This window comes from Eschscholzia californica, unplaced genomic scaffold (genome assembly GCF_041429995.1).
Source record: "Eschscholzia californica isolate CP2 unplaced genomic scaffold, dmEscCali1.0.p SCAF_5, whole genome shotgun sequence".
Lineage (NCBI taxonomy): Eukaryota > Viridiplantae > Streptophyta > Magnoliopsida > Ranunculales > Papaveraceae > Eschscholzia > Eschscholzia californica.
In genome coordinates, this window is record NW_028238472.1 from 46,309,535 (window position 1) to 46,331,903 (window position 22,369).

Consider the following 22,369-nt stretch of genomic DNA (forward strand, 5'->3'; position numbering starts at 1 on the left):
TACATTTTTATTGTTACTTTATTCATTATGTGTTGTTGGTTTGACGATTTTTTTGTTGATTTCATCTTATGTGTTGTTGGAATGAGGTTTATACTTATTCTTTTGTATTGATTGTAAGTGTTTTACAATGTTCATCATGTGTTTATTAATGATCCTCAATGACTATCTTATTTTTATGTAGGGAAGTTTTATAGGGCCTCCCCATTTTTGTTAAAAGGCCTCCCCATGAACCATTTCACTTGAGAAATAATCATTGAGGGGGGGCCTTTTAACAACGAACAAGACACACACACAAGGTAGATAACACATGAATATTAACATCATTGGGGATTATTAACAAACACTTATTGGACGTTGTAAAAAACTAACAACCAATACATAATTTTCAATGATAAAACTCACCATCTGCTTATTGCTACAAAATTACTTCGATTTAGAGATGCATGTGTTTTGTACATTGTAATAGTTGGTAGTACTTTTAATATGCGCGAACAATGAATTTATCTTTGTTTAATTTTTTGGTTAATTTGTAATGGAATATGCGAGTATTTGGTTATTCCATGGGGGTACATTGGGCAATGAGAATAACAATATAGAGTATATTGGTAGTAAACGAGCCTAAATAGTTTTATCAGACAAGATACACTTAGAGAATTTCGTGAAATTGTTAATGAAATAGTATGTGAAGATTGGAAGACTTGTTTGACAAACTTGAGTTTTCGGTTCTAATGACAATTCAAAGTACTTCACCTATAGAATTTTTGGTTGAGCATGATTTCAGATTTTTGTGGTCTCTTACAAAAAGTAATTTTCCCAAGTGTATCTCATTGTACGTTACTGTGAAAGGTGGTTCACACTCTCCAATTATGGTAAATAAATACTTTGTCCCTAAAGAAGTTCTCGAAAAAGATGAAATATTTTAGATATATCTAAATGTCTTCAACATTACTTATCCAATTACGTCACCGAACGGAACAGTTATACAATTATGTTATATAACTACGTTGTATGATGTAAATTAAAAACTTTGATCTACACAAGGGAAACTATTAGCGGTTAATTATCTTTATTTGCATCGAGGACAAAAACTTTTCTGAACTTTATTCTATATCTTTTCTAACCCTCTGTAATCCAGTACAAGCGCACAATGTCAATTTTGATTTTAACTCTTACTCTAGAAAAGAAGGGGAGCTCCTCCATTCAGATGGGGTCAATCCACCCAACAGGAACCCTCCAATCTAAACAAGGATCGACCTACTTCTAGTTAACTACTTCATCCACTCGCCTCAACTCCCCGAGCCACCGAGAATGATTTCCCTTCGTTTCCCACTAGCCCTATCAAGTAAGGCACACAACCCTACGGGAGAGAAAGAAAATTAGTCAGTGACGACGAAATCAGTCATTCTACTTCCCGATTCTTTTACCAGCCTGAGCATTTGCATGTCGTTCTCATATGATCATGTGACTGGGTTGGGCCTCGACAGTTCGACGGAAAGGTATCGTCAAGACATCTAAAAAATAAACGAGGAGGATAGGAAGGAAATATATCCGTGTTATCTCGTTGTGTCGACGAAATTTTCTGTAAGATCATGAATCACTTTGTTAAGTCTTTCAGTTTCGCTTGGTGACTTGTCTAGCTCTTTTACATGGTAAGGTGTCACTTCAACCTAAAAGATTACAAAAATAATACGTTGTTAGTAGGAATTACAAGTTTACAAACAAGATTTAGAGAAGGAGAGTTTTAGAGAGAGATTTAGACGCGAGGGGGAGACACAAAGTGGGAGAACCCGTTATGGAAGAAGTGTATTACCAAGTTGGTGGTGATAGAAAATTTTCTATCAAAAGTGGAGGATTATTACATCATGAAAAAGAATTTCACACTATTTAATTCACCTACACAGTGAAAATTAATTTTTCATGCGAAATAAAAACTTTTTGCTTAATTTTCATGTCTACCTTATGAGAGCTTAGTTTTTTTTTTATATAATAAAAAAACAACTATTTAGTGAAATTTTTGTAAATCCTCTAACATAGTGAAAAAGATAAAATAACCTTTAGAGGCAATCTCCCTCTATCTCTAACGAACACGATTATGTCACTTCCTCTCTCTAAAACTGAACGAATTAAAATCTTCAAAATCTTTAATGGTTGATTCTCACTTCAATTTTCATTTGCATTAGGTTTTGCGATAGTTCACAAACCCTTTGCAGTAGGTTTTGCAACCTTTGCAGTACTTTGCTGTCGGTTTTGCGATATTTTACGAATGCTTGCAAATTGCTTGCAGATTTTGTATACTGTTTGTAAAAGCTTGCAAAATAATTCAAACTCCATGCAAATGATTGTCTACTGTTTTTGAAATCTTGCAAACTATTTGCGAAGTGATTCAAACTTCTTGCAAATACTTGCAAATTACTTGAAAAGACCTGCAAAGGTCTCCCTCTCTAGAGTTTATTTAATAAAAACAAGTTGAAAACTCTAAATAATCAAATTCAAAGAACAACAAGAATTTGTTTAGCAAAAATAAACAAGCTGAAAACCCTACCAAATTTGTTTGACAAAAACATGGATTTTGCACTTCTCTTCCCTCAACCTCATACTGCTTGATGATTTGATAAAAATATCATCGAGAAATTCAACTTAAAAAAAAGTCGAACTCAACATCTATTGTTGAATTTTCCAAGCTCTCAGATTTTTTTTCTTGGTGTTATGAGGAATTTCATCGTTAAACGTAGGCATTATGGTCATTGACAAATAGGTTAAACAAATAATTGGGTTTTAATTGTATTTCGAAAAGTTATGTGTATCTAAAATCACTGTAACTTAATTTGTTTTTTAGCTAAATTTTTAGGCCCAATTTTCAGTAAAAGAAAAGTGTTTTAATTACTTGATTTGAATATATTTTTATTAATTAAAATATAGTACCCATATAATATATTAATGGGAGATTTTATAGGGCCCCCTCATTTTTGTTAAAAGGCCCCCCTCAATGATTATTTCTCAAGTGAAATGGTTCATGGGGAGGCCTTTTAACAAAAATGGGGAGGCCCTATAAAACTTCCCTACATTAATAGCCGAGAAAATTGAAATTAACTTACTAAAAATAACTTTTTTTTTAACCAAGCAGTTAACCTATACAAGTAGATTTTAGAAGTTATCCCATAAAAAAAAAAAATAGATTTTAGAAGTGAGAAATGACCTATGAGTGTTTGAGTGAGACCAAAGAAAACTCTACGAGGTAGTAAGTAGTAGGGAGATTTGTTTTGAGGACCTCCTTTCCTATAATTGACTTGTTGTTTGGACCTCCTTTCTTATAATTGACTTGTTATTTGGACCAAATTTTCCAGTGTTGCACTTTAGTAACCCTTTTGACAGAATCACCCTTGAATATTCTTTCTCTAAAGTTATACTTACATAAATTCTCACTCTACCCTTTCATAATCAATATTGCAGTTTGAAACACCATGTCCCCCTCGCTTGTTTACTTTCTGTCTATAAAACTACCATTTCAATCATTCTTTAGGGACTTGAACAATATTAATATTCTCTTGATTAAATGTTAGCGGATCATCAAATGCCTAATGTGGCTTTATTGTATCAAACATAAATATAAGTGGTTGTATCTAATTGAGACTAATAACAAAACCCCCGTCATGTTCGCTTCTTCTTTTTCTCTGATTGGTTTGCTTGTGTTTGAATTGAACAAGCATATTAAGATGGGACGGAAGAAGAGAGTCAAGTAACTCATTTATATCTATCTTCTATTCACTTTCTACCAATTTACTTCTCTGTCAATGATAACCAACAAACTCAGCAATCAATACCATCTTCTTCTATTAAAACTCCGAATCTACTAGAATGTGATCATTGATTCTTAGCCAGAGAGAGCGAGAGAGAATTAGAGAAATGGGTAGGAAGGGAAGAACAATAATGGAGGTTGGATTTGATAGGGTGGCTCTTATTATTCTCATCAACCGATCTGTTAATTCACCCTCTTTGATGGTATTCAACTTCCCTTACCCTAATTCTTTATCAATTTTCTTCTTCACTTCAGGGTTCAGTTTATGCGAAATTTAGCTCATATATGCATACTTGTTACACTCTCTCCGGTGTATAAAGTTTAATATTCTAGGGGTTTTACTAAGAGAGCTCTGTTAATGTCTTAAGTAATTGATACAGTAGTTTTAGAGAAGGAATATTCCTTCCGGGTAATTTCGATAAAAGGAAGCCCAAAGTGCAACACTAGGAGTCCAAACAACAATTCAATTATACGAACCACCCTCCAAACAAAAGTAGAGGGAACCACGGTCCAAACAAAAGTAGGAGGGCATCTCTCCGTCATAAGGCAAATGAACCAGGATGAAGGAAAATATTCATCAAAGAGGATATTTTAGTAAATTGACATCTCTCTCGAAGACGCTAAGGTTTTAAGCAACTTAGGTTTTCGTCCTCTACACATTTCTGTGGAGCTGAAACTACACTGTATTTCTCTCAGGTAAACTAGGGTTCCTGATTTACACATTCTCTCTCAATAATTTATCTCAACTACCATATTCGATCGACTCCTAACTTGTTCTTAACGATCTTCTCGTTAATTTGTTCATTGTTCAGTTCAATATTATCTTCACAAAATTTGAGGTTATATTTCTCCTAATTCACTGATTTAAGATTTGTCTCTCCATTACTATTTTTTTCGATGCATTTGTTACGTATTCATCTCTATTGAATTATGATAAACACTGATTAGGGTTTCAATATAGTCAGTTAGGGTTTAGGGTTTTGGTCTAGTTATGATTTCCTGATAGGATGTATGATCCGTAAGGTGCTATATGTGTGGGTATAGAAATGAAGAAAGTGTAAAAGTGAGCCCCGTGAAGACGACGAGCATAGACATATGTACTGAACGAGATCTGTGTTATAAATTCATTAAAGTATATTTCGTATTTTGGTTGGTAGATACGTATCTAATTGACCACATTTCTTGGTAGATGCATATACTAATGTTTTAGGTAAATCTAATCGATGGGTTTTACTAAGCGAACCCTTTTGTTTATTTGATTCACGGATTTGCTTGTTTATGCAGTAACGTTCCATGTCAACATAGAATTTGGGATTCCAAATTGGTTTTGTATTTTGGGGACATGGACAAAAAATTGTCGAAAAAGAAGAATCCTTCCGTCTTCTTTGATGTATCTGTTGATGGAGATCCTGCTGAAAGAATGATATTCGAGGTATTTTGTACTTTAATTTCATTAATAATGAGTTGGAACGTCAAATTGGGATATCTTTTTTATGAGTTGGAATGAGGTATTTGGATTTTTGAACTGGTATTACTACAATGAAACATGCTTATTTTTCATTGTGGTTGTGTTTTTCAGCTTTTCTATGATGTTGTTCCCAAGACTGCGGAGAATTTTCGAGCACTTTGTACAGGTAATATATGTGTATAACTTGCACTTACGGGCTACCACCACTCTCCCGCAAATAGTTTTTGTCACAGGATGTCTCTTGTATTGGCAAGCACAGTGAAGATAACTTGTGACTGGATTATATGCTTGTAGCTTGTAAAGTGGAAACTTCGATAGATTAATGTCCTTTCTGACTTTTAGGATTCTAATTGGTTCTTGGTTATGTATCACTTCCATGCAGCCATGGTTACTCTGTGGGCTTGGAGATATTCATTTTTTTGCCAAACCAATATTCGTGCACATACTTTTGGTTTTTCACCATTTTATGCAAAAGGATATACTTGTAAAGTGGAAATTTCGATAGATTAATGTCCTTTCTGACTTTTAGGATTCTAATTGGTTCTTAGTTATGTGTCACTTCCATGCAGCCATGGTTACTCTGTGGACTTGGAGATATTCATTTTTTTGCCAAACCAATATTCGTGCACATACATTTATTTTTTCACCATTTTATGCAAAAGGATATACACACAGAATCAGATAGAAGCATTTTTACTCACTTGGATTTTTTTTTTGTAGGCGAAAAGGGAATTGGGCCTACAACTAGGAAGCCTCTACACTACAAAGGATCTATCTTTCATCGTATTATCAAAGGATTTATGGCCCAGGTATGACCTACACCTCTTCTTAACTATCCATTTTCTCTTCCTAGATGTGGTTACTGTTCGTTGCTTCCGTGCTTATGTTTTCTGGTTAACATAAGTTAGAAGTGATGGCTATTGTCCTTTAGCCAGTTGCCCTTGTTTATGCTGTAGGGTACAGGGTTGATGGCCACGCTGCTTTTCTTGTGATATAGTTTTGAGGTTGTACTTGCTGAGTTGTCCACCCTCATCATTTTATTCAGCTTGCCCTACCCAAGCCAATTTTATGAAAACTTATCCCGTGTTCATCAATGTGCTAATCATTTGTTTTATTTTGCAGGGTGGTGATTTTTCAAAACGTGATGGTATGTGTTCTTTGCAAATCTGTCAAGTCTTATTATTATGCCTATGGTGGTTCGTAAACTAACGAGGACATGATTGCAATGTCTTGGCCGTGTGCCTACTACCTATTTCTTAAGTTATGGAGCAGATTTGTCCCTGTCGCAAGTTGCGACGCAGAAAATTGTAGCTGATGTTCATGGTGCAGTTCTTGTGTAAATACGTACCCCAACTAGAAAGATCTCAATAACGTATATGCGTTGAGCATTTTCTGTAGTTTAACTGCTATTTTGAAAGCCATCACCACTTTTTCTTCTGCATAATAGAAGCTCTATATAGCAAGAATACGGTCTCTGCTATGCAACATATTAAGAATAAATTCAAATCTTGAGGCTGTTTGATACTTTGATAAGGTAAAACGTGGCTTGAGGGACCACTAAGGCATTAAGTGTTGTTTAAGGCTCAAATCCTATATGACCTAGTATGTATTGAAGACACCTTGAGATGACTTACCCTTTTCGTTTATTACTTTCAATAGCTTTATAATGTTAAAATACAATGAGCGTGTAGTAAACCAATGAAACACCACTACCTTTATTAAACTGTTAAGTGCATGTCATGATACTCAAATTTTTTAAAACAACAGTCGTACACGAGTACAATAGACAATTGTTCGTCATATCTAAGCTCGAAAAAAAAGGGCCTAGGTGGTCAACTGGGGAGCTACGAGGCGGGACGTCATCAGGACCAGTTGATTTCATCGGTTTATATATGTTATAATTTATAATTATATATAATAGCAAGTATAAACATATTTGATCCATTAATAAATTGAAACTATTCAAAAAAATAAGAAATATGTGTTTTTAAGGCTTAAATCAGAAAGTTAAAAGAAAAAATAATATGTGATGATGAATTCCATATTTGCAGGATCTGGTGGGGAGAGCATATATGGAGGGAAGTTTGAAGGTATGAAGAGATTATTGCTACGCCAGACATATTTTGTTGTTTTCTTTTATGAATGAGTGAATGACTATATTTATCGCATTGAATTCTGATCTTCTGGAAGCATGCATTGTACAGAGAAACCATATTTGATTTCCGATATATTGCCCTCAACTAAAGGATGTTTTGCTTTGATTGATTAGTTTGAGTGGTTGTTAAGTGCCTGGATGTGTTGGAGGATCTACTAATCATATTAAAAAAATACCCCATTTCTCTACGATTAACCTTGTTTAATGCAATCTTGTTTATACATCTTCCAGATGAGTCATTCAAGCTGACACACGATGGACCTGGATTTCTGTCTATGGCAAATGCTGGTAGTGATTGCAACGGTTCCCAGTTTTTCATCACCTTTAAGGCTGCACATCATCTGGATGGGTGGGTTGATTAAACTTTTTGTTTGTTCCGTGTACCTGATTCTTTCTATTGCGCTGGAAGAGTTGGGGCATCTTATTTGAATCAGCTATTTCTTTTTCCATCTGGATACTTCTATGCCATTTTCGTGGATTACCTCTCTCCTCGATTATAATGAAAAGAGCAGAAGTACTATAAGTGGTATCAAGATCGTTGGAGAGAATATAAGCATCTGAAATATTAATGGGTGCAAGCTATCTTGTTTGAATAATGATACTTAATTTTTATTGCCTAAGAGTTTTTGAGCCTTTCAGATATTAAGATCATTGAGGAGTACTCGGCGCTTTGCTGTTAGGATGACAAGACATCCTCTAGAATTGGAATATTTGTTCTTGTTCTCATGTTCAGTAGAGTCACAACTTTATATGATTTTCCAACCACATTTGCGTTGAGATTGTTTTGAAACTCCAATATGTACCCCTGTTCCAAGTTTCTAAAAGAGGAATGTACGTTCCTGTTCTTTGGCACTGGAATTTGACCTACGCATGGTCCCTGTTTTTTTGGCAAATACCCTGTGGGTCCATTAGTGAAGTTCTAAAAAATATCATCATTAGTTTAATTATTTAACATCTTCGTTTAACGTCAACAGGAAACACGTCATATTTGGAAAGCTTGCCCAAGGACGTGAAACTCTGAAGAAAATTGAACATTTAGCTGCTAGTGAGAAAGGAGAACCTAGGTGTCTTGTGAAAATTGTCAACTGTGGCGAACTCCTTGAAGGTAGGAATCATTTGTGCCCCTTCCATTGTTTTGTTACCTTCATATAAAAACATGAAAGGAACAAAGGATTCACAGATCCATTCAGCTCTGTAACAATTTTCAGAATCCCTAGTGAACACTAATAGTCACCAACTTGATGTTAATGATGTTTCCTTGTTTTATGTTGGTTTCTGTTGGGGTTTTGAAGATCTTGCTCGCTGATCCTTTTTTACGTTTATACTCATTCACAATTTATTTTCCCAGATAATAAGAAAGCAAGTAAGCTTGAAACAAAGAAAGCCTCCTCTGATGCCGATAGTCATGAAGTAAAGCGCAAGGGAAAACATAAAAAGTCGTCACGAGATAGGAGAAGGAAAAAGAGACGAAGATATTATACATCTGAATCAGACAGTTCATCAGATACTGATACTGAATCATCCGACTCTGATAGTGACTCTGATTCAGATTCTTCCTCATCCTCTGACATTAGTTCCTCAAGTGATGACAGGCGCAGGAAGAGGAAAAGGTCATCTAAAAAGGATAAGGATAGACGTAAAAAAAGAAGAGATAAACGAAGAGAAAAAAGACGCAGACGGCGTGAGAAAAGATCAAGGCGCAAGTCGAAAAGGTTATTCATACATTGTTTTGTGTATTATTATTTGCCATCATAGGTTAACATTTTGGCATGCGACTACAACCATAAAAGATTTTTGTATGGATTTCTTTTGCAAGATCTGACCAGATAGCATCTGTAGCGAGGCAAACATACAATCTAATTTTTGTTGAGTTTGTCTCTATGTCGTCGGAAACGTTTTTCTTTACGAACTAACTAGCAAGTTCTGACATCTCTCTTAATTTCCTGTTGAGGAAAAAAGATTGGCCTCACATTTGTGTCGTGATTTTCTAGTCAGTTTTCCACTTGATTGTGTTAGGACTTCATGCCTGGTTCGTGGCACATTTCTTTATCATATTTCGATAAACTTTGTGCTGAAAATTTAGTTGCTGATTGTTTTGAAGGACATCGGACAGTCATAGTGATACAGGGAGTGACTCTACCAGTGAAAGTATGTCTGAGGATGAAAGAATTGATGCTCGGGGGCGTTCTTCACGAAAGTCGAAAAACTCCTCCAAATTATCAGGTGGGAGAAGCTTAGCATTGTTGATATTTTCTAGTTTCTTTTGACATGTTTTCGGCTGATATCAAATTATCAACCTTGAGTGTTCAACTACATCATTTTGTGGAAGCGGTTTCAACGATCACTTTTCAGAATGTTTGTCTTCATTGGTATTGAGACTTAGCCTATGCCTGTTTCGTTGTTATATTTTAGTTTTAGTTGAGACTTGAATGTACAAATAAAAGAGTACCCTAATCCCCAAATTGTTCGACAGTCAAACACACTGCATTTCTAAATTCACATGGTATCTTCTATCACCATCATCTCATCTCATTCATTTTTTCTTTACGAGTCTTTGCTGTCTTATTTTTATCTTCTTACTTTTGTCTTCACCTATCCTCCCTAGAGTTCTCCAGTTTATAGTAGAAACTCTAGGAAAAATCATTCTAGCTTTCACTTCTTACAGTGAAGTGATCCATCCGTACTGATCCCACCCGAGTCTTAACCACCCAAGTATGTTACTCTGTGATGTCACATGTATGAATTCTCAGTTCTGCACCGGTTAGTCAAGTTCACTTGTGCATGGTGCTACTCATTATGTAAAGTGAAAACAATTTGATATGTTCCTTATTTACAATTATTATGAATTCATTTAAACTCTCTGCAGGGGAAAACCAATCTCCTTTATTGAAGGATAAGGAAGCTGCTGACCTTGTGCAAAAGAAGGGTGTCACAACTGATGTGCTTCAACATGAAGGTGGTTCACCACATGAAAATGGCAAGCTGCGGAGCAATGGGGTTGAATCCGAAGCCAATTCTGACCGAAATGCAGATAGACAGCCTGATTTAGTTGATGATCACCCAAGCAAATCTAGGTTTCTCTATATTCTCTTCACGTCTAAGTTATTATTTATGCTTGCCGATCCTTCCAGATTCGGTATTTTTATTATGAGTTGATGAGCAGGAGCCGAAGCATGAGTCCTAAGAGGACCTTGAGTAAGAGTATGAGTATGAGTCCTAGGAGTTTGAGCAGGAGCCCTAAAAGAAGCAGGAGTCTAACACCTAGAAGTGTTAATGGAAGCCCAGTAAGGGTACCCCAGCAGAGCAGGAGCATTAGCAGGAGCCCAGCGCGACGAAGTGTTAGCAGCAGGAGTCCAGCTAGGAGTGCCAGCGGAAGTCCACTAAGGGGTAAAACCAAAAGAAATATCAGCCGAAGCCCATCTCTGTCACGGAGAAGTGTAAGCAGGAGCCCAGTAAGGTCACCGCCTCGAAGAAGCACAAGTAGGAGTTTGTCGAGGTCGCCACGGCGGAGGACAATTAGCAGGAGCCCTGTTAAATCTGCAGGTAGGAGCATTTCCAGAAGCCCGGCGAGGATCTCAAGGAGGAGCATTTCCATAAGCCCGGCGAGGGTCTCAAGGAGGAGCATTTCCGGAAGCTCTCTGCAGGCGTCAAGGAGGAGAATTTCTAGAAGCCCTGTGAGGGCTTCAAGAAGAAGCATTTCCAAGAGCCCTTTGAGAGCCTCAAGGAGCATAAGCAGAAGCCCCGCCAGAGTAGCTCCTAGGAGAAGTGAAAGCAGAAGTCCTATAAGGCCTCCACCGAGAAGGAGCATCAGCCGAAGTCCATTAAGAGTATCTAGCAGAAATAACCGTCGCAGCTATTCAAAGAGCCCCACAAGTCCAAGACGTCGTGGAAGGAGTATCTCAAGAAGTGCTTCGCCAGATGGCTCCCCTAAACGCATCAGAAGGGGACGAGGTTTCAGCCAGAGATATTCTTATGCCCGACGATATCGAACTCCTTCGCCAGATCGCTCTCCTATTAGATCACATCGTTATGGTGGAAGAGGTGATCGTGATCGTGACCGGTATGAAGAAATAACACCTACGAACTTCTAATTCTTTTCTTCAAATACAGACATTTCATCTTTTAGGGAGTGCTAATCTGAGTTTGTCTGACCAGATATTCTAGTTACAGAAGCTATCGTTCCCCTAGACGTTACCGCAGTCCACCAAGAGGCAGAACTCCTCCGAGGTTAGAATTTACACTCTCACTGTCTTGTAAAAACTAGAGAACATTTGGCATTTTCATTTACTTCCATTAGTTTCAAGAGATGTTTGAATGTCATCTTTACGTTCCCGTCATAATATTAGATGGTTCCATCTAGGTCAATTCCATAGCCCCTATTTTTCTCAATTTTTTCTTCATGCTGGGCCGATCATCCCTCAGTAGGATCGAGTCATTGGTTGGCGCTATGTGATACTGGATTAGTGAACTAGTCCATAACGAGACTACTTCTGAAAATTTCATGTTTCTGAAGATTAATTTTATTTGGACAGATATAGGAGCAGGCGAAGCTGGTCCAGGAGTAGGAGCTTATCACGGAGTCCAATCCGATACCGAAGCAGGGGGAAAGCAGATTACAGCCGTAGCCCAGTACGCAGCCGCTCTCCTGTTAGGTCTCGAGGTGGTGGGAGTGTGAGATCTGAGAAGAAGTCACTTTCCAGGAGCAGAAGCAGGAGCAGGTCAGAATCGAGATCTTCTTTAGATTCACCACCTCCAAAGCGTGCAACCAAGGATATTAAGTCGAGGTCACCTTCTGCTAGCCCTGCTGGTAAAGGACTGGTCTCATATGGGGATGGTTCTCCCGACTCAGGCCAGCGTTAGGAGAGCCGACACTAGTTAGAATTCATAGACGACTAATCATAGTCTCTATAGCGGAGTAGTTTTCGCCTATCAATTAGAGGAAGTCAGTCAACAATATCGACTATGTTTTACTCCTTGAATTTTCATCTCTCTCTCTCTCTCTCTTCATATATGATGTTATGATGTTTTTTTGCAGCTTTGCTTTTCAGATGATTAGAGTTTTAAACTTGAGTGTTTTAGTTTGACTGTTTTAGAAGTATATTGTCTGATAATACCTAAATTATTGTTGACTATGGATTTTTATATCAGAAACTTAGTAGTGTTATAATTTTGGGTTCTAAGTTAGACTCTTACTACTTAAGTGAAACCACCGTAGTGGTGAAGGATAACCATTGTTTTGTCTGCAGGAGCAGCAGAATTCTGCACTGATGCATCCAATTGAATTTTCTTATCAGTCGGGTATATTAATTGGATTCTCTCGCTTTTCTTGTTACATTTTGTAGTGGTAAACCTAGTTTGTTCTACAATTTCAAATTGTGTAGAGGTCTAAGCCTTAAAAAACTGTTATTCTTTTTAACATCTACAAATTCTACAATGATAAAAGACTCACCAATATATCCCATTGTTAACAATGTGTTTCGGTTTTTATTTGTTTGATTTTCCAGTGATTGGTGGTAAGAGGAGTTATTACGGAAGAAGACTAATCTCAATCTAATTGAAGCAATTATGAATTTTAGGGTTCGATTTCTGACTATATCCTAGTATTTGATATTTTGGTTCCAAGGTATAAGTCTTTAAGAGAAGGTAGATTGATTAGTTGAATGAAGCTTTGGTGAGTCCGGGGAGGTACTTTGCTAAAAACAAGTCAATCTTCTTTGACAAAGGAGAGGAAAATGATTCAAGACTACAAACATAGTAGTAATTGTTGAAAAACTGGTGCTTGAAGTAGGCAGTAGTTGTCGATAAAATAAAAGTGGGTTGTTGACGGTGAAGGTGAAAAAATAAACAGTGGAGCAAACCAAAACAAACTGGTTTTCTTTAATTCGTTGCAAGAAAACTTTTGGTTAAAACTAGTATGTTGTTCGATCTGTATGGTTGTATTTTCCCTACTAGTTTCACAGGCTGTGTTTCTTGTTATTGTTGTTGGAACCTCCTACTTGCCTATTTTTTTTTTAATCCAATCGAAAACGTATTTCATTCATAAGTGATATAATCACAAGTTACGTGGATGATAATTCTTATTTCTTTGAGAACTACACGAGAATAACATATCTTTAAATGTAAAGTGCTTCATGAAGGGAAAGAAATTGTCAGACAAACTCAAACAAAAGACCTTAAAGGTCGACAAAAAAAGATCCAAGATCAAGAATGAAAGATCCTAAAGATCGACAAAAAAAATAAATTACAACAATAATATTAAACTAATAATATATAGATACGTCCTTCTTCTGCCACTCATCACACTCATACTTGCCTATCCTGTGACCCCAAAATGTACTAAGTTTTACAGGTGTGTTGAGATGGTGTTATTTTGCATCCCGACATATTCTATAAAACCTTTAGATGGTGTTATTTTGTGGCCGCATATTCCAAATTCGACCGGTTCAAACCGAATCTATGGTTGAACCTTAATTACTACTGAATGAAACTTAAATCAGAATATTTAGATCGAACTTCGATATACATTTTGTCTCAATTCTACAGAATTCCGATTCAGGATAATACAGTTGACTTCAATTGACATGAACTGAATTTTGTAACAAAATTCGTTCCAATCCGTCGTTTCCATCTCCGGGTAGGGGTGGGAATCGTTCCGGACCGGTCGGTACCGGACTCTAACTTCATCGAACCGGTCGACTCGGACATAAATTGTTGGTGACCACCTATTTACTCGGGCGGACTCGGACGGTCACTCTCAAGAATTCTTTGTCCATTAACCGTCCAAGACCGTTTATTTTACCGGGCCAGTCGGACACCGGACGGTCTCGATCCGGGCTTTCCAATAAATTTACTTAATTCAGAGCCTTATTTGTATTACCACAAACAAAATTACTTACAAATGAAGATGTTTAGCCAAGAAATCAAAAGTAAATATAAAAAAGAAGAAACACAGTTGATCATCATTTGACAAGATATAATTAAGCCATGCACTAATGTTTGGTCTTCCAGAGGACTATATTACTATAGCCAATGACCATCATATATTCATATGTCTATAAAATTCAACGGTCAACTTCTAAAAATGAGGACAATTTAGTCGGTCAACCTATTCGGTCACTCGTACCGGTCAGTTAGCGGTCGATCATTCGACATAGAATTTTGACCGTGACCGTCCGTCAATTCTTTCGGGCCGGTCGGACACTGACCGTTATGACTATCGGGTGTCCATGGACACTTTTTATCTCGGTCGAACGGGTCGGGTAGCGGTCTTCCGGATCTTTTTCCCACCCCTATCTCCGGGTGTTGGAGTCGAATTCCGTAGATCTTGAATCAATTTTATAGCAAAATTTATTTCGACGATTTGGGCCCTTCTAACCAAATACGGTCAAACTAAATTTACCAAGTCAAAAGACTTCACGGGCACTACCAGTGGGATGCTTTTACCGAATTTACAAGCCGTTGGATCAAACAAAAGTCAATCATAAAAGTGTAATTAAACCATTTTTTTTGCTCGAGTGAGTACTGAATCTAAACGTGTCGATTGATGGATTTGCGATATCAATTTTGATGGCTTAATTAAGCATTTCGGGCGAAATAGTAGGATTCAGTGAATTCTTCCCCCATCTTCACCCCCGAGAAGCAAAAATAAGGGCAAGAAGATTGAGACGTCAAAAGAGCACAAGTTTTTAGAAAGAGAAAGAAGACAGACAAGTTTAGAGAGAGAAAGTGATTAGTATTATTTTGATCAAATCAAAACGATGTGGAGAAGGGTTTCAGTTCATCTTCAAACCCTATCATCGCCATGGCGATCTGCTTTCAATCAAAACCTTAGATGTAATCAAGCACTCCTCAATTCTATCTCATCATCTTCTCTTCCTTCCACCACCACTCCTTTGCCTTTCCAGAGAACTACCTATTCTCTATTCTCTCAACAAGTTACTACTGATTCCGGTACAAACCCTAATTTTTGTTAGATCTCATTCTTCTATTTTCATTTCGTTCTCCTCTCGTCTTGATGTGATCTCTCTATTATTGTGTTTTAGATACTATTTTGTCAAAGGGGAAGAAGAAGGTTGAAGATGTAATGCCAATCGCTACCGGTCATGAACGTGAGGAGATCGAAGCTGATCTTGAGGTTAATTTTGTTTATAAAACAATTTCGATTGGTGGTTATATTTGATTAATTTTTAGATTTAGTTAACTGATGATTTCGTTATCTTGTTGACTGAAAATATTTTCAGGGGCGTGACCTATATGAAATGGATCATCCTGAAGGTCCTTTTGGTACCAAGGTTAGTCATTGGTGTTCATTTAATCTGTGGTATTTGGTTATGTCTATGGAGGCAAAAAGATTGCATTAGGTATGTGAACTCAGTGAAATTCACAAGTTGGATGTTTGATCCTGTTGCATTAGATATGTGAACTCCTTGAAAATAGGGTTTCTTCCTATTTATCTTTCTTTCCGTTCCATTGATCTATTTTCATGTTTCTTACAGATTCCATGTATTGATAATTTTCTAATGTCTAACCGACCAACATCAGAAGATCATAAGACCAATTACAAAGTAAAAAACTGTGAAATCAGTAAATTTGATTCCCTACACATATGTAGTTGAACAAATGAAATGCAGTCTACATGTTCGCGAGAATGTATAAAAATTTGAGAATGTTATGTAAAAGCCACTGAGAAGGGCTCGTGACTCGCTTGATGGGTTGAATTCTTGTTGCATATGCTATCTCCTAATACTTCTTGCTTGTTCTATTTTGGAGTAAAAATTGAAGTTGGTACTTGTATGTGCTCCTGAATTGCATTACATAACTATTTTCTTATACATATTCTACAGTCTACACCTTGATGATTAGTATTCAACAAGTGCGAGAAAATGAAATTGTGTTAATTTCGTAGTAACTTCAGTCGTGATTCTTGAGCTTTCTTTACTGAGGGTCTAGTAAAGGGTTCATCTCATTTTCTTGTTTGACGTTGATGTACAAGTGAAGTCTTTGACCGATTCCTTTTATGATGGACAAAATCGAGTCCCTTATAGAATGCAAAAAGTCGAGTCTGTACAGACTCGATACTTATGTTACCTGTCAGAAGTGAAACTGAGGGATCTTGCGTGAAGTCATACGTATTAATTCCACTCCCGCGATGGTACAATAAGAAACTTTGTACTTAGCGTCTTGCATGACTGAAAAGTATTTCTGTGATTAGTTGCTACCTGGCGGAAAAATGGGACATAGACTTGCGGATGACGAAGATTTACATGCCCAACTGCTGGATAGCTAATTCAGAGTTTCCTCTGTGAAATGGATGGCCTGGGAAGTATAACGTTTTGCTTTTGTTTTCATAAATCAGTACTCATATTCTCATGGATAATGTCAGGATATGGCTCCCTCAGTCGTCTTAGGTAATCCCCCAGAGTACTGATCCACTTTTGGATCTTTTTTAATATCGACCTAGTCTCTCGACATTTCAGAAAGATGGAACCTAAAATTGAAGGTAGAATTGTGTGATTTCGGTATGAATTACTCCATCATGGAAGAGTTTGAATAGACTAACTTATATATGTATGAATGGATAATGAACAATAGTAATCTATATGCAGTACATTTTCTCTCTCTGGTACCTAATTTTAATGTGTACTGTGTAGTACTGTAGTACATATTTATCTTTATGTACTACCTATGTTTTATGAGTAGTACGCATTTCTCTTTTCAATGTCAATTTTGTTTTGTGGTTCACCTTTATTATAAATCATTCACCAATGTGCATTTTCTTATGTCTTGTATACTCAACATAACCTAAATCACCATTTTTTTTTACGTATTATGAATGACAGCTACTAATATATCTTAAGCGAATAATATGTTCTTTGAATATTTGTAGGAATCTCCTGCTATTATCAAGTCTACCTTCGACAAGAGAATAGTCGGATGCCCTGGTGGTGAAGACGGTATGACCTCGTTCTTTTCCCTAACCTCTCTCTCTCTCTCTCTCTCAGAACTTAGTTGAGTCCTGAAAGAAACTCGGACCCAGTTTACTAGACATGCTGTCCTGAAGAACCATGTAAATTGAGTTACTCTTTATGAATGCAGAAGATGAGCATGATGTCGTTTGGTTTTGGCTGGAGAAAGGCAAGCCCCATGAATGCCCCGTCTGTTCTCAGTATTTCGTGGTAAGTTGAACAATCAACCTCGTATTTTATCTCGATGTTTCATTTTCTCAGCACTATATGCTCTATTCGTAGAACAAGATCTCAGGATGGTAATCATATATGTTTTGTTGATTCCAGCTTGAAGTGGTTGGTCCTGGAGGATCTCCTGATGGGCACGACGATCACCATGAGCACCATTGAAGTGTTTCTTTTCCAAGTTTTCCTGCCAGAATAAGAATTGGTGAGAAGATGAGACAATTTTTTGTGTAATTTGAAAAGAGATTCTTAAGTTCATCTTTTTGGTGTTTGGGTAGATGATTTTTTTTTTCTTGTTGTTAACATGGTCTGGTCATTCAGTGGACCAAACAGGATTTATTTTTAGCCTTTTTTTTTCAACTTCAATTACTTAATGAAATAATGGCTATATCTTATTCAAATTGTTGATTTCTTTTTCTTTTTCTTTCTCTTGTCTGGAAAGAACTAGGCTTCGGTTCTTGAAGGATGATTGATCTGTTGTTCAAAATATGTCTTCAAAATGATAAGCTCCAAAGTTTAGATTGAACTCCTTTTTCATTTTACCTTTTTGGTCTCTTTAAAGTACACTGTTCTTGGGGGGTTTGGTGTCTCTTCAAGAAGGTAAACGCGGATTAGAACAGAAGATCATCTATACTTTGGTGGGGTGTTTCTAGGAACTCATAGCTGACTGCGGCAGAGGATGTGTCGAAAAGTACGATTCTTTTTTATTTAAACTTGACAATCACCCTTATAAATAACATGTGGTTCTTAATACTCGTAAGTTAAAATCCATCCAAGTTAACATCTGATTGCCAGAGTGATTGAATAGTGTGGACATTCCAAAATCCTTGACAAATCTAACATCTGTCATGCACTCATGCTCATTTCATGACCATAACTTTCCGTTACTCTCTCTCCTCCATCTCATTTTCCCGTATGGTTAAGAAAGCTGTTAGATTTGTCTAAGTGATTGAATAGCAATAATTCCCGTATGGTCAACAAAGTTGGGGGCCATTTGGGAATGATATGGGAGAGAGACAAAATGAGATGGAGGAGAGAGAGTAACGGAAAGTTAAAGATATCGAAAAAAGGGAGCCATACGGGAATTATTGCTAAAGTAGGGACCAGGCAGGAAGCTGGTCACAAAGTTGGGGGCCATTTGGGCAATAAATCCAACGGTCACAATGGATCTGAAGTTAATTAGTAACAGGCAATAAATCCAACGGTCACAATGGATCTAAAGTTAATTAGTACGTAACAGGCAATAAATCCAACGGTCACAATGGATCTGAAGTTGATTAGTAACGTAAGCTTGTCTCTCTACACTAAACATTAAAAAAACGGTTCAATTTTTTGAGAATGTCGTTTTTTGATTCGTCAAACAATTTTCTCTCTCTAATTCCATCATCATCATCATCATCATCATGGAATCAGAAAAAAACGGGCAACCTAAGCTTTAAATGAGGAATCTTTAAAATCTCTATCACAAATTTTTCTGAACAATTCAAAATGTGGAGAAGAATCTCTGCTCACCTTCAAATTGGATACCAATGTCGATCTCTTCTGATACCACAAAAACGTTACCAAACCAAATCATCATCATCATCTTATCTATTCACTTTCATCTTCAACTTCTCATGCAAGTAATGACCAAAAAAAAAAAAACCCTAAAAATTTTCCGTTTATGTATTAATCTTTATACTATTTTAATTGATTTTGTTACTTTGTGTTTAAATGTTGAAGAATGTAATATCTATGGCAACAAATCAGTAAAAAGAAAAATTTAGGTTTTTGATTTTGTTTCCCATCTTTGGAAATTTTTGCATTAATTATAAAGATTTGATGATGAGAGGTTTTAGGAATTCTTCTTGTTTATATATGTGTATGCTTATGTTTTAGTAGGGCAGAGAACTATAAGACATGGAGAATACTGAGGGTCCTTTTGGTACTAAGGTATGATTTTCTCTATTACTCTGTAATTGTTTTATACTGACTAGGGTTCGAATCTTACTGTAATTTTATAGGTAGGTATCAAGCACAACGCTTATCGAAATAATGTGTTTTCTTTTTAGTTTTCATGAGCATTGGCTCATTAGGTTATTTGAACTTCTTTTCCGTTTTGGTTTAAGTTTTCGCATCTTTGAATCGGTGAACTTTCGGAAATGTGAAATTTATTTTCCAATCAATTTCATGGGGTGGTTTACGCTTTCAATATAGCATTTTGGTACTTAATACATCTTGCTATGAAACTACATTGGTACTTACGGTATATACACTCGTAAAGATGTTGGCACCTACGCTTTCGTAAATTGCTATGACCTCAATTGCCATAATGGTTACTACTTCACAAATTTCGATATCTTCTTGTAGGAAGCACCTGCTTTCGTAAAATCCATATATGACAAAAGAATTGTTGGATGCCCTGGTGGTCGAGGCAGTAAGTGTCTTTACTTGTTACTCTTGGTTAACGATTTAGGTCTTGCTCACTGAACCATCAAGGTGCTAATCACATACACAACAATATATTTTCAGAAGATGAACATGATGTTGTCTGGTTTTGGCTGGAAAAAGGAAAGCCACATCAATGCTCTACCTGCTCTCAATATTTTGCGGTAAGTGGTCACCGAAACTTGGACCATTCATGTCAAAAAATTGAACCATTTGTGTTTGAATTTCTTGAGCTCTCCTTGCAGAATACTAAGGCTATACATTATTTTTTTTTTCCAGCTGAAAGTGGTTCTTCCAGGAGAATATCCTGACGAGGTCGATAGTCAACCTGATCCTTCATGAATTTGCAACTTCTCTGCCAGCACAAATGTCGCGAGACCATGAAATGGTTACTGATATACCTGGTGTAGCTATAGAATAGCTCTTAGTTTTTGCTTGTTTTCCTTCTGAATTCTTACTTTTTTGTGACTCTTTTGTTCAAGATATTGGAGTTGGATGTTTGTTCTGTTTCCTGCGCACCCATTAGAATGTTGTGGTTTCTTTTTAGTCTTCTTCGATCGATTTACCTAATAATGCTTAGTATTTCTCCTAAACTTTAAATTTTCAAGGACTTGAAGCTTATACACAAGCCCGAACTTATCTATGCATTTGCCAAGATTACGAAGCAAAAGCTTCAACTATACGGCATACAAATACGGACCACCAATAGGTTTAGTAGTAAACGAAGATCATAATTGCTCTCTCCAATGCAAAACTTAAAAAAAACTCTATTTGGCTTATGTGTTGAGTCTCAATTGAGATTCTCTTTCCTATGTGGCTAACTTGAGTGTCTCTAATTCAAGTCCTTCTCCAATGCAACACTCTAAAAAACTCTAATAGATACACATGTCATACATACATACATTGGGGGTAGTGGAGCGGGACTTTCACAGACTTTCATAGACAAAATGTCCCGTAGACATTTCAAGACATTTTAGATGACTTATTATAGACAACATGTGTTCATAGACATTTTCAAGACATTGAGAGTTTGTAGACAAAATGTCTTTATAGACATTTCAAGACATTTGATCCATAGACAAAATGTCCTGGGGATATTATAAGATCTTGAGTCCATTGACAAAATGTGTAATGCATATTATATTTGTGCTAATCAAAAATATATTTTTCGACTTTTGTAGACATCTGTGAATATTTGTGGACATTGATGGACATTTGGTAGACATTTATTATTTTAATATTATTATTATTGTTTAATCACATGAAATAATATATTTATACTAACATTTCAAAAATATATTTTTCGACTTTCGTAGACATCTGTGAATATTTGTGGACATTGATGGACATTTGGTAGATATTTATTATTTTAATATTATTATTATTTTTTAATTACATGAAATAATATATTTATACTAACATTTCAAAAATATATTTTTCGACTTTCGTAGACATCTGTAAATATTGTGGACATTGATGGACATTTGGTAGACATTTATTATTTTAATATTATTATTATTGTTTAATCACATGAAATAATATATTTATACTAACATTTCAGAAATATATTTTTCGACTTTCGTAGACATCTGTGAATATTTGTGGACATTGATGGATATTTGGTAGACATTTATTATTTTAATATTATTATTGTTGTTTGATCACATGATGGACTTCAAATGTCTCTTGTTTTTTGAAAGACATTTTGACTTCCAAATTTGTCCCAAATCCTTCACAAATCCATCAAACTATGAAATCCACCAAAGTCTGGGACATATTTTGTCTACAATCGAATGCCTCAGACTTTCGTGGACTCTCAAATGTCTGGATTTGAATGCCTCAGACTTTCGTGGACTCTCAAATGTCTGGATTTGAATGCCTCAGACTTTCGTAGACTCTCAAATGTCTGGATTTGAATGCCTCAGACTTTCGCGGACTCTCAAATGTCCACGAAAGTCTTGCTCCAATACCCCCCCCCCCCCCCCCCCCCCCCCCCCTTAATAGGAAAAAGTGGTTGAGAAAGAAAAGCTTTCTATTGGTTCAAAACTTAAATTTGATGACTAGGACACTTAAGACTCTCAAAAGAGATCTCAAAAATAGAGTTTCTAGTTGAGACATCTTAAAACTTAATGCTTCCACATCAACTTAAGATCTCAATTGAGTTTTGCATTGGACTCTAAAGTCCTAAGTGGCACTTAAGATTTTAAGATTGAGTCTTGCATTGGAGATGCTTAAAGTTTGTTTTTTCAGATCTACTATTTTTTTTTCATATCCAAGTATATAGTTGTTTGACTACATAATTGAAACAAGATTACACAAATAAGAAACTTAGG

At 36.3% G+C, this 22,369-nt stretch overlaps 3 protein-coding genes across 4 annotated transcripts; all 3 read left to right on the forward strand.

The window, feature by feature from the left end:
• Positions 1–4,466: 4,466 nt before the first annotated feature.
• Positions 4,467–12,590, forward strand: LOC147539778 (Cyclophilin-like peptidyl-prolyl cis-trans isomerase family protein). Of its 2 annotated transcripts, XM_086638933.1 has the most exons (14): positions 4,467–4,492; positions 5,081–5,228; positions 5,376–5,430; positions 5,985–6,073; positions 6,387–6,411; positions 7,316–7,354; positions 7,651–7,768; positions 8,394–8,524; positions 8,768–9,131; positions 9,521–9,642; positions 10,286–10,493; positions 10,583–11,479; positions 11,575–11,646; positions 11,952–12,590. In XM_086638933.1, exons 2-14 carry the CDS (start codon positions 5,139–5,141, stop codon positions 12,277–12,279), a joined length of 2,538 nt encoding a protein of 845 aa, XP_086495059.1. In that variant the 5' UTR covers positions 4,467–4,492; positions 5,081–5,138; the 3' UTR covers positions 12,280–12,590. The 2 variants fall into 2 exon arrangements, with proteins under 2 accessions (XP_086495059.1, XP_086495060.1); XM_086638934.1 differs by lacking the exons at positions 4,467–4,492; positions 5,081–5,228; positions 5,376–5,430; positions 5,985–6,073 and adding an exon at positions 6,221–6,268.
• A 2,337-nt stretch (positions 12,591–14,927) lies between these two features.
• Positions 14,928–18,010, forward strand: LOC147539779 (cytochrome c oxidase subunit 5b-2, mitochondrial-like). The gene is made up of 6 exons (XM_086638935.1): positions 14,928–15,369; positions 15,462–15,553; positions 15,660–15,710; positions 17,306–17,372; positions 17,515–17,594; positions 17,712–18,010. Exons 1-6 carry the CDS (start codon positions 15,177–15,179, stop codon positions 17,772–17,774), a joined length of 546 nt encoding a protein of 181 aa, XP_086495061.1. The 5' UTR covers positions 14,928–15,176; the 3' UTR covers positions 17,775–18,010.
• Positions 18,011–18,949: 939 nt separating this feature from the next.
• Positions 18,950–20,582, forward strand: LOC147539780 (cytochrome c oxidase subunit 5b-1, mitochondrial-like). The gene is made up of 4 exons (XM_086638936.1): positions 18,950–19,541; positions 19,959–20,025; positions 20,121–20,200; positions 20,316–20,582. The coding sequence occupies exons 1-4, from the start codon at positions 19,509–19,511 to the stop codon at positions 20,376–20,378; spliced, it is 243 nt and encodes an 80-aa protein (XP_086495062.1). The 5' UTR covers positions 18,950–19,508; the 3' UTR covers positions 20,379–20,582.
• The last annotated feature ends 1,787 nt before the right edge of the window (positions 20,583–22,369 follow it).